This window comes from Lutjanus erythropterus, chromosome 7 (genome assembly GCF_056507025.1).
Source record: "Lutjanus erythropterus isolate fLutEry1 chromosome 7, fLutEry1.hap2, whole genome shotgun sequence".
Classification (NCBI taxonomy): Eukaryota; Metazoa; Chordata; class Actinopteri; order Lutjaniformes; family Lutjanidae; genus Lutjanus; species Lutjanus erythropterus.
In genome coordinates, this window is record NC_139323.1 from 30,237,286 (window position 1) to 30,249,893 (window position 12,608).

General features: G+C 40.0%; 1 protein-coding gene across 1 annotated transcript; it reads right to left on the reverse strand.

Moving 5' to 3' along the window:
- Positions 1–1,268: 1,268 nt before the first annotated feature.
- Positions 1,269–12,303, reverse strand: LOC146324208 (interferon regulatory factor 4-like). The gene is made up of 9 exons (XM_084722275.1): positions 12,207–12,303; positions 11,835–12,034; positions 10,387–10,573; positions 9,973–10,052; positions 8,499–8,637; positions 8,287–8,388; positions 5,841–6,218; positions 4,528–4,640; positions 1,269–1,903 (listed from the first exon to the last, which is right to left on the reverse strand). Exons 2-9 carry the CDS (start codon positions 12,030–12,032, stop codon positions 1,742–1,744), a joined length of 1,359 nt encoding a protein of 452 aa, XP_084578401.1. The 5' UTR covers positions 12,033–12,034; positions 12,207–12,303; the 3' UTR covers positions 1,269–1,741.
- Positions 12,304–12,608: the final 305 nt, after the last annotated feature.

Genomic DNA, 12,608 nt, shown 5'->3' on the forward strand with positions numbered 1-12,608 from the left:
TACTGCCAGAAGACTAGAGATGTTCTGATAACATTTTTTTTACTGAACTTTGCATATTGGCCGATACAGAGTACCAGTGAGCTGAAAACAATATATATTATATTTCAAAATCTTTATATTACTAGCCCTTGACAGATGTGATGTGATAGGCGTTGTTGTAAAAATTGTAAAAATTTGGCTAGTGTCCTGTTTTGGGGTTAATAAAGTCAGTAGTCAGGCTGTATCAGAGGCATTTCCGATATTTGTATCAGTATCAGAACAACCGTACACAAGATGAGCAGGTTAGCTTAGCATAAAGACTGCTAAGACTTCTTAGCATAAAGAGTGCTAAGCTAACAGCTAGCCTGGCTCATTCAAAAGATAAAACATTTGCCTCCCAAGTCAGTCCCATATCTTGTTAGATTTTTGTACAGATTACACAAAGTGTGATGGATTGTTGTGTCAGGCTGTTTCAGCAGCTGCCAGCAGTGTTGCAAAGTTTGTGCATTTTCCCAAACCAACAACTGAATATGTTGACAATCGATTAATAACTTATAAGCTACAAAACAGATGATTGTTTGTCTTTTTTTCACATCTTAAGTTTATGTTTCCTTTTTCTGCAAATGGCTCCACCAGGCAAAACAATGTCAAACGAGGCACAATTACTACCATTTCTAGACTATCAATTAATTGTAGAGTTGACATCCCCAGTCTCCAGGATGTTACACTGCATCTGAAATTACACATTATGCACCACATGCCCAAAATATTTACAGTCGTGTAGCATAGTTTTGTGTAAATATAAAGCTGTATGTACCTTTTTGGATGCACAGTTCAGCGCGTATCACATCACTTCCTGACAGCCTCCTTGTCGGTTGGAGACACATAACCATGGTAACCTGTAGCTGATGAGCTAATTTCAAAAATATATTACGCCTGGCAAATTGATACTTAACTTAGATTTTAAATAAAGCGTTATTTAAATTATGCCAGAGCTGCAGCGGTCGCTGTCCACAATTGTCTGTTTTCTTATTGTTGCTGTCATCACTATTGCATTGCATTGTCGGATATTTATGTTGTTGTAGTGACCAATGCTTGCCTACAGTAATATTTCTCGAGAAATTGTATGGACCTTGTGTACCACAGGTTTGGTTTCATACCAACATTTCAGACATATTTAAAAGATCTCACAAATACATTTGTGTTTTTCGCACTTGAGTCTTTGTACGGATTAAACTAACGAAAAATAACGTAAAATATGACTAGCTTTAGAGGTGCTCTGAGGCGGATTTTGTTTCTTTAGTACCAAGCCAGGCTAGCTATTTCCATTCTTTGTGCTAAGCTAAGCTAACCACCTGCTACCTTCAGCTTCACGTTCACTGTACAGACTTGAGAGTGGCGTCGATCTTTTCAACTCATTCTCAGCAAGAAAGTGATTAAGCGTTTTTCCCAAACTATCCACCTTGAAGGCACTTAAATTTACAGCACAGTTTTCTACAGTACAATCACCTAAGCTGTCAGTTTCTTTGCATAGATTCATGGTCCCTTAAAAAATACAGTATGAAAAAAATAACACTCCATCTTTGAATTCCAACCACGCACGCTGACAAACACACAGAGAACCATACAGGGTAAACAGATAACTGTTACTAAATGTCCATGTTTTTATGTATAACACTGTCCAGGATCGTCCTCTTCCCTCCTGTGTGAAACATCACTGCTGCATCTTGAAGTTTTCAACAGTCACTTGAACCCACTGAGGTCACTCCTGCAGGCTGCTGCTGTGGTGGTGTGTGAGGGCCCTCTGGTAGTCCTCAGAGGTGTTTATGTGCTCCGTGACTCCCGGGTGCTCGTAGCCTCGGAAGTAGTGGCTGCCCATCTGCTGGGCGTAGTACAGGAGCTGTCTGGCAAACAGCGGCTCCACCTGAAACGGTCAGACAGGTCAGTGAAAAAGCTTTCAACTGTCACCTTTTCCCACTGCAGATTGTTTCTATGAGCTGAAATTGGTGTAGAAAATATCAAAACTAATATTTGAAACCCTAAAAAGTGAGATTTGAAAGTTTAAACTATGGCTTGAAAAGTGAAAATGGGATTTGAAAGTTTAAAAATAACACTTGAAAGTCTGTAAGAACTGCTCTGTTCTCATACTTTTAGCAACATTTCATAACTTTAAATTCAGGTTCAACAAAAAAACCCTCAATTTAGGACCGCCACTAATGATTATTTTCATACTCGTTTAACCTGACCTATTTTTTCAATTAATTGATTATAGTTGGTTTTTTTAAATTTCAGAAAATCATTTTTTCCCAAAGCCTAAAATGATGACAAAGACCCAAAGATATTCGGTTCACCGTCATATAGGAGTCAAAAAACAAAAAATATTCACATTTAAGAAGCTGAAATAAGAGATTTTTGACTTTTTGTCTTTAAAAAAATACTCAATAAATCGTTGCAGCTCTGCTTCACTATAAGATCTGTTTACTAGTTTTTTCCAGGCCTTTCGCCTGTAACTTATGGTCTTCCTCCTGGACTGAGTTTGCTCTGTTGTCATGGAGATGCAGAACTCGAGTCACGTGATAGCACATGTTGTCACGTTTGTTAACATTTTTGGTACGTTATCATGTGACCAAAGTTCAAGTAATGAAGGTATTATCATGCACATACTGTAACCACTGAAGAGGCTCCCAAGGAAAGCAAATAAGGGGCCCTTAAATACAGATTTTTTGTTTTTTTTGGAGTTTCTGAACCAGTCCAGCTGAGATTCAACACACTTGTTTCAGTGCTTAAGTTCTGCTCTTTGAGCTTTTTGAATGGGGAGATATGATAGGTGCTCAAACGAAATGCAACAGTGCAAATGAAGCTAACATCATATAGGTCTGGTGCTCACTGACGATTGTTTCACTGGTTTGAAAAACAAAATTCAGTCTGAGATTGATCGACCCACAGCAATATATGCATCTGCATTGGGACTGAAACTAGTGACTACAAAGAATTTTTAACTGGTTATAAAACAGTCTCAATTTAGTGCTGATGCCTCTATATGACCCACATATGCAAACAAGACCATCAGTGAGAAGATCGCCTTTTTCTATATAGTTGTTGCTAATGGCTCCCACCAGGAGGTTTTCACAGGATTCTCTGTGAAACCAGATGAAATGAGTGTTTACATTTTCCCAGGGTAAGTTACAGTGAGTGGTATGTTACTTAGTTAGTTAGTTAGTCTGTAGTATCTTAGTTAAAAATAAAGCAGGAGATTTTCATTTTATTTTATTTTTTTATGTTATATTTTGTGGTTATTATGGTGGAAAGACAAAGAGTAATCCAAAAACAACACAATATAAATGTTTGTTGTAATGCTGGAGAAGTTTTAAGCTTTAAAATTTTGCAAAATGGTAAAAACTGTTGATCAGAGTATCATTTTTTTTGTTTGTTTCCCCCAACTAACACAGTATATTCACTTTACCATCAAATAAGACAAAGAAAAGCAGCAAATTCTGTCAATGGAGAGGCCAGAACAAGGGAATATTTGGTATCTTCACGGTTGATCAAACAATTGCTTAAAGGGCAACTCCATCTGTCTTTTTCTTTTCTGGGTTTTTCAAGTGGAAACTCCCACTTAGCTGTTCGCAAAAAGCAGAGATGTAGGTTAGTGCTGATGCCATTTCTAAAATCAATACAGGAGGGTTATATTACCGCTTTAATCGTGCCTGAAAAGTTGAGCCCATCAAGGCCCGATGTAGACAAAATTATCAGAAACCAACCCTCATTAGCAAATTTCAGCCCAAACCAGATTATAGTACCAAACAGTAGGAGTTTTCAGTGACAAGGAAAATACATGGAGGGAATTTGAATTAGCAATGACTAAACTGGGGAGAAGAATTAAAATAACTAGCTAAATAAATAAATAAATAAATATATGCAGCTCGAACTCGACATGAGCCCGTGAAATATGAGAAATAAGGTCCGACCCGACCCAACCCAACCCAAACCCCTCAGGTTCCATTGGATTTATATGCAGTAGTGTCATCATGCAGAAACCTGCATCAGCTCATGTGAGAAAACGTTTTTGAAACTGATTATTTAGGGCAAAATAACATCTGAGTAATGAAGTGAATCATTAATTATCAGGGCGAAACAGCAACACTAGCAGCCACAACTGAAGATTGAACCTCTACTTTTTTGGGGTTGATTCTGTTTTTTTTCTGGGTTTGAACAGAAACAGTGTCAGAAATCCCATCATCCGAGGGTGAAATAGGAGAATTGATAACTGAAAAGAATCACATATGTGGGCGATGATTCAGACAGAGGACTGGAACCAGGCAAGAATCTCTGCAGGAGTTTGAAACAAACACAATGACTTTTCCTACAGACTTTCAAATCTTATGTTTTAACTTTCAAATCCTATTTTTCACTTTTCAAAGCACACAGTAAACTTTCACGTCTTGACTTTTAACCCAGTAAACATTGTGCTTCATTGAGCTTCAGTACAAAAATGGAAGAACAATGAGGTGGGGCTTCAACATGAGTGACAGTGTTATGGACAGTCACCTGGACAGTGAGGGTCCGTCTTTGTCTCTGCGGGTCCAGCCACTCGTCCCCAAAGTGCAGCAGGACCTGGAAACGAGGCGGCGGCCGACCATGGAGCCCATAACTCTGGATCTCTGATAGCGGGGAAGGAGGCGAGAAGATCAGGTCATTGTTAGCTTTGATATCAAAAATACATCTTGACTGGTAAAATTCAAATGAATTCATCAGAATTTCACTTGCAGTGGTGTGACCTTTGGGGTGATTCGAATGGAAAGTCCTGGTCACACCGTGTATGCAAATACAATTGGCTGTCAGACTTTGACACAGCTGGGGCTGTCTTAGCATGTGGGCGGGGATGATGTGGCTGTGGAGATGTCATGTGACTGTTCCCTCATCATGATCATACTTCTTTAAAAAGCTATTAGGTGACTTTTTAGGGGGTTTATTTCTCTGAAGTTTTGTTCTTAGATGGTGTTCATCTAAAGTGACTTACAGTAAATGAGCTGTAGGTTTTTCTTCCTTCAAAGACAGTTCAGACACATGGATGAGCTCAAATTTCACTTTTAAATACTTAAAATCTGCAGCTGACTAAAAGGCTGGAAGTTTAGCTCCAGCTTGTGCCTTTTATGCAGGGCTTCAGACTAACTTTTACACTTTCTCAGGTGGTGGCAACAGCTCAAGATTTGGGCAATTTTTTTGTACAATTGTTTTATGTAGAGCCTGATCAATACATTGATCGCTCAATATTAATCACAATATTGGCCGTAACTTATCAGTCTATATCAGTAATGGTATATATGTTGCACAATATGAAAACTTTTTTCTTTTACAAAACATAATGAAAATTATTTTTATTTAATAGTTTTAGAAGTAACAGGTCTACTATATGCATATATTCTGCTATCTTTGTGTTTTTTCATTTTAATGGAAAAATATTAAAATCATGATGTGATATTTGTGGGCACATGCACAAAAGAAACATGTTATCATATTTTTTTCTGTATAAACATCAGCCCCAAAAATCCAGTATCAGTCAGGCCCTAGTTTTATGTATTAAAAAGGTCCAAATATGCAATTAAAATTTTTTTGTAAGTTTAGTCCTTATGTAGACGACTTCAGACTAATTTTTCCCATGGTTGCACTGGGTCTACCAGCTCTCTCAGGTGGTGACACTTAGCCTTAGCTGGAACAGGGTGTGTTCTAATGGGTTCTCATTCCCTTTTTTAACATCTTATAGACTTGTAGGTCAGATATCTGCTGACAATTAATCAAAATCCTGAGATAAAATGATGGTGAAGTGAATGGTTGTTTGCAGCCTCTTCCTGTTTTCTCACCTGTCAGGTAGTCCTGTGTGTGGAGGAGTTTGCAGTTGACTTCTCTCTCCAGTTTGTTGAGCTTGTCTCCGTACTGGGACAGTCCTCCCTGCCAGTACACTCTGCTCTGACACAGCCGCCGAGCGTAGAGTCCGTCTGGGCCCATCCACAGTAACACACCTCTCTCCAGGGTGGACGGGGGACTCGGGGGACACTCGTCTGCCCTCCTCTGGACTGAGAGACTGTCCACAGGCAGGGGGACCACCTCAGGACTCCCGGGCAGCAGGTAGTGCTTCTCCTCTGGGGAGCACGGAGTGATGTGGCACCCGTCCGGACTGGAGGTGGTCACCTCCCTCACCAGACTGTCTCTGAGGTATACGCACACGTGCAGGCGGAAGTCTGATTGGAGGAGAAGCAGACGCAGGTACAGGTCAGTGAGCACGTTTTCTGATGTGACAAATCATTTTATTGGCTTGCGTCCCTAAGTTGTTTTTATGCCCGATGCAGTGTCCCCAGATCCCAATGGAGCAGAGAAGGTTGTCCCATTTCATCAAACATCAAGAGACGGACAACAATTTCAATTTGGAGGTTAGTGATGTTAATGAAAGCACACAAATGAAATGTAGGGCTGCACCTTGGTAGTCTAAAAATTCAAATCATCAGTCAGAGACCCCTGAGTCAACTGAGATTCTTCCTGTTGAGTGGTTGTTTTTTTCTTTGCAGTCAATGTGCATTACAGTCGCAGGATAAAACTGATAGAAGCTTCCAAAAATGCTCAGAGAGAACATTTCAATGAGGATATTATTCATATAAGGAATCATTTCTATTAGCTGGTCCTTGTGACAACATGCATTGGCGGTTAACCCTTGAGAGAAGGAAAAACGAGTGGTTGTTAAACAAGTTTCAGCTCTCGTTTTTTAGCTGCGAGCAATGTAACAGAATGACAGGCTGTAAACTGTACAAACTGAGTCTTTAAATCACCACAAACCACAAAGCTAACTGTGATGGAAGCAGAGGAGAGTGATAGAAAGAGAGCACAGTTGATGCACTGTCAGACAATTTCACCAGAGCACACCTCAACACATAGAGCAGGTGACGCTTGCTTGTTTGTGCCTCTGACAAACTCAGATTGTTCATGTAAGTGTCTGATAACATTATGGAAAGGATCGCTGCAGTGAGAATAAGATACATTTTGTTTAAACAGAGAGAGAGCTGTTTTGTTGTTTTTCATTTGTTCTCGTCTAACTAACCGGACTCCTTTTGCAAAACTGTCATTTTAACATCCTCATCATCATCAGCTTCATTCAAATTCAAAATAAAATAAACTCACCAAAAACATCTTAGTTCATCTTTTTACTGTTCCACCAATCACCAGCTCTTGTTGCTCTGAGTAAACAGTTAATTCACGGCATGAAGTAGACGAAAAGGGGAAACAGCGGTGCGGTGTACTGATTTGTAACTGAATTATATGACGATGCACACTTTTACTTTCTCTGACTGTGAAAATGATGTTTTCACATCACAGATGATGAAGAAAAGCTGTTAAGCAGCTAAGACACTCTCATATTGACTGATATAGGAAACTAGTGGGGTGCACTGAACAAAATGTTGAATATTCATCTTGAACGTTGAAAATTGATTCCACTGAAAAGATTCTTGTTTGGGGACAGCACTAGTGCAATGTTTGGCGGTATGGCCAGCTAGCTAACTAATGACTCTTAGCTCCGTGCCACATAACTTGAAGACTGATTGATAGATGGGTCATGATATTATCAGTGTAAACTGACTGGTTCATTACTATGTAAGCAAACGTCATATTTTGTTTTACAGGAAGAAATCATGTTTGGTGCACAATCTGATCGAAATGTGGGTAAAAAGGCATTTTTCATGTTAGCTCAGCCTTATACTGAAGCTAGTTTAAGCCTCCATCAGGCATATTGTGTGCCATCGCAAGTTTCATTAAAGCTGCAATAATTAATTTACAACCACTAGGGGGCAGTAAATAATTTAATCTAGCAGTTTCAAACTTACAATAAAGGTAAAAAATCTAAATTATTAATGATGGAGGGATTTTTGCTTTATTTACAGCATCCTCATTAGACCAATCGGTGTACTTTAAACGCAACAAAACAGTTGCATTCACCTTCCAGATTTTCCAAATATCAGCATAGTGTTATCCAGGTACTTTATGCGTTTTTAAGACGTCTAAAGGAAGACAGGTTAAAATTAGGGAATGTGGTTTAAAAGTTAAACTGCTACATCCTTAGCTATGTCTTCTTATAACAATAAACAAAGGACAGACTTGTACATATGGATTTATATGTTGCACATTGGTTTTTGGCTTTAACTAAAAGTTTCAGGGACTTAACATTGAAATCACATCTAGTGCTCAGTTAATGAAATCGCCTGGACAAACTGCTCCTTCTGATTTCACTGTGTGAAGGAAAAAAGTGAAATGTTTGTTTACCTGAGAGCGCCTCTGCTGACCTGATGCTGGCGTCCAGTGAGAACGGCGAGGGCTGGCTGTCAGCAGGACCGTATGAGTAAATTGAGGCTCTGAGCTGGTATCCTGCACACACAGAGGAGCAGACAAGAGCTCACTACGAGCACAGAAGAACAATTGAGATACGTAGACAGCCAGAGTTGCTAATGCTTGTATATGAATACTTAGAACCATACCATTCTCCATGGATGGGCTCTGCCATGGCAGGCTGCGGGAGGGACAGGGACACTGAGGGAAGGACAGCTCTGGCATGGAGGCCGGCTCCTGACAGTAATCTCTCCAGCCACATTCTGGTGTGGGCATGTACTGTGACATCTGCAGACAGAGACACAACAATCAGCTCAACATGAAAAAAATAACATAATCCATCTGCTCTGTACTGACACTTTCAAACTGAAGTTGTAGACATGATGATGATGCAACTTTTTGTTAATATTTTAACTATAATGGAAGGACTCTCTGTCTGTATGTAGGTTTGTCCTTTGATTTTCTTAATAACTGTTCATCCGATCGATTTCGCACTTGGCAGGAATATTGCTGAGAACCAAAGGGAGTGCAATGTCGAATTTAGTGCAGTTTGATGCTCAATAAACTTTACATTTTGGCTTGTAATTTATGCAAGTCTCGTAAACAAAATTCTGATTCGCCCAAATCTGTTTTTTCGCTACTCCTCCTAAAACATTTGAACAATTGTCATCGAATTTGGTACAGAACATCTCTGGACCAAGCTTCAAATAGTTACGTCTTCTGATTTTTGATATTCCGCACCTTTTTTCATAGCTGGCCCTCAAAGTTTGTCCAAACGCTGTGGGCCGAGCTTATGTTACAAAATAATGTCATGTCTACTGAACGCTTTAGATGTGTGACCATGACAAATTTAGTGCCATGTGGCCAATAGGTGGCACTGGATCCCTGTCCCTCTGTATGTATTTATCTATGTATGTGTGTATGCCTGTCCCTCTCATATCCCGAGAACCATTTGTCCCATCGACCTCACAGTTGGTGGGTGTGTTGTCGAGGACCCAAGGGGGTGCAGCGTCGAGTACGAAGTTAATCAAATGAGCGGTTCTTGACAGCACTGCAAGCAGCACTTAGGCCAAGCAAGACATTGACATTTAACATTTAGCTTAGATATATCCTTTTTGTTGTAACATCATAACAGTGTAAGTTTTCTGTTTAAACATGTGATAACATTATAACATGAAATTTTTTCACAAGATAAATACTAAATTCCTATGACAAAAAAAAGTTTCTTGTTATACTGTGATAAGTTTGAATGTCGTAATAACATGAAAAGATCTTAATATAACATGAAAGACATCAACATCCTGTCTGACACGTTAAAGAAATGTGAATGAACATGGTTTTTACATGATTTGCCCCAACTAAAATGTCACATCACACAAAAGACATTTTTCTGCTCTTGTGCGATGCTTCATATGTAATTTCAATATTTCCTACAGCACTTAAAGTCAGCATCACTAAGACTTTGGGACACAGCTCATAAACTTGTGACTTGCATCTGTATCTGATGTATCCGAGGTCATTCATGCGTGCACAGTATGCTCTCATCCACTGTTTCTGTTTCACATTCAGTCTCTCTCACTCTTTTAAGACCACCTCGCTCATTTTCATGGGTATGAAAATCACCTGAGGGGACGGCAGGGCAGGGTAGGAGGGGTGCACTGGATAGCTCATGGGGCTCAGAGGGCTGTCCTCCTGTCGGGGTCCTGAACGCAAAGCAGAAAAAAAAACAAAATCTGAACAAAAGTCACAGAAAAAGTCCACGTCTGTTGACATCACACAGCCTGACCTTCACTGGTGGTTTTAAACTTCACTGAGGAGTCAGTGACCTTTATCAATCACCAGATGTGAAGCCTACTCAGAGAATTTCCAAAACTAGTTTACCATCAACTGATAATCAGAACTAAAAAAAAAAAAAAAAAAATCACCCATTTTGGTCAACCTCAAGACTGTAATCTCTCTGCTGCATTGTCATTTAACTCACACTGCCAAATATCAGCTGTATTGTTTGATTCATGAGATGTTTGAGGTGGGACTGACTTTTCTTGGCGCCCTCTGGGATGATGCGGTACACTTTGTATGGGTCTGAGATGTCCAGCTGGCTCCTCTCCACAAGTTCCTCAAAGTCATTGCTCTTGTTGAGGGCGCAGCGGAGGCGAGTCTTCCAGGTCGGTGGGTCCGGCTTGTCAATCCCCTCCCGAAACTTGCCTTTGAACAGCGCCCACGCCTGCACAAAGATCACCGGTAAAACTTTTTAAGAAAAAAACCTTACTAATGCTTGCACTCCAAACTGAACCCCAGCTTGAAGCCTAGTGCAGAGCCTGCAGAAGTGAGATTTCCAAGGTAATAGACATCCTCTCTCAAGAAAAGGAAAGTTTTATCAGAGTTTATGGGTAGAGATAAGGCAATTTGAGTTCATCAATATAAAACTAATTTTCAACGTCTCAAATGTGAAGATTCCCTGTTTTTCTTTGTCTTATATGATATTAAACCAGTTTTCTTTTTGTTAAGACTTTTTCTTTAGACAAAACAGATTTTAAAGAAGTCATACCAGGCTCTGGCTGACTTATGTCTGACACTTTTCACTATTTTTTCAGAAATACGTTTCAGGTTAGATCATGAAAAGGTACTTTTCATAAAACATTAAAAACATTAAATCCAAAACACAGCATAAGACATTAAAAATCTGAACTGGATTTAGCCAGTTAATCTTGCATAAAATATACTGATAAAATAGCATAGAGCTGCTCCAATTAGTCAATCGATCGATTAGTCAGTCAACAGAAAATTGGTTGTCACCAACTTTGATAACTGATTAATCGGTTCAGTCATTTTCTTCAAGCAAAAATGTCAGCCTGCAGTTTCTTAAACGTGACGATTTGCTGCTTTTCTATAAAATTTATAACAGTAAATGCAGAGTCTTTGGGTCTTAGATTGTTGGTTGGACAAAATAAGTAATTTGAAGACATCACTTTGGGCTCTGAGAAATTCTGATGAGCATTTTTCACCTTTTTTTGCCATTTTAGAGACTCAGTGATGAATCGATTAATCATAAAAATTTAATCAAAAACGAAAGAATTCATTAGCTGCCGCCCTAAAATAGCCTATAGCAACTGTAATATTTCTAACTTCATCACTTTGAAAAACCATTTGAAACGACGTGTTTTATCACTTTGTGCTCTTCTTTATTTTCTCATTTTTATTCTGAAAGTCAGGTACGGGTGTTTTACCTTGAAAAACTGATAAATGTTTATAATTAAGTTATTAGTTTTGCGCAGATTATACTTTTTGAAAAGCATAGAAATGATATATTTAAAAAAAATATGTCGCTTTGTTCCTTTGATATAACTTTGAATGTGTGTGAGGCTTTAAAAGCGCTTGTACCGATGTGTATTATCAGTTTGTGCACTTTGTTTTCTTACTTTTATTCTGAAAGTCACGTTGAACTCTGGCTGGATGGACACGGGAGGAGGATGCGGGTGTTTTACCTTGAAAAGCGCGGCATCCTCATCCCGGTTGTAGTCCTGTTTCCCGGCGTGTTTCCACGGTATCCTGAAGATGGTCTTCTCGTCGTTCTCCCACACCAGACCCGGGTATTTGCCGCAGTCCACCTGCTCGATGAGCCACTGGCGCAGCTTTCCGTTCCCACTGCTCCCTGCGCCTCCGTAATCCAAATCTGCGTTCATCTCTGCCCAAACAGACGCATGCAACAACTCCACGTTTAACTCCTCTAATGCACTGCAATATGTGTATTGAAAGTAGTGTAAGTTTAGCAGAGAAGGGCGAGCCTGTCTAAGTTAATCCCCCTGAGCTCCCACGCAGACTAACTTGTGCGCCCTGGATGCGAACTTGTGTCTTACCTGCGAAACTCGAAACCCGTCAAGTTTTGAAATCAATCAGCCCGAGAGAGCCCTCATCATTCCGCGGGCCCGCTTAAATCCTCCAGCCTATAGCGAGCAGCAGCAGGAGGGCGGAGACAGAGTCGGGGATGCTGAGCCGAGGAGGACGCACCTGCTTCTCTCTCTCTCTCTCTCTCTCTCTCTCTCTCTCTCTCTCTTTCTCTCTCTCTCTCTCTCTCTCTCTCTCCTGCGAACCTTATCAGCGCGCACACAGCGGCAGATCTCCAGTAAGACACCGAGCGGGGGAAACCCTGCCGGCGTCAGTCAGAAGTGTCACACACACCCGCACACGTGGAAAATCATAGGAGACAAAAACAATTCTTTGAAACGATAAAGCTTTACGAAAAGTAACAACACACTGCA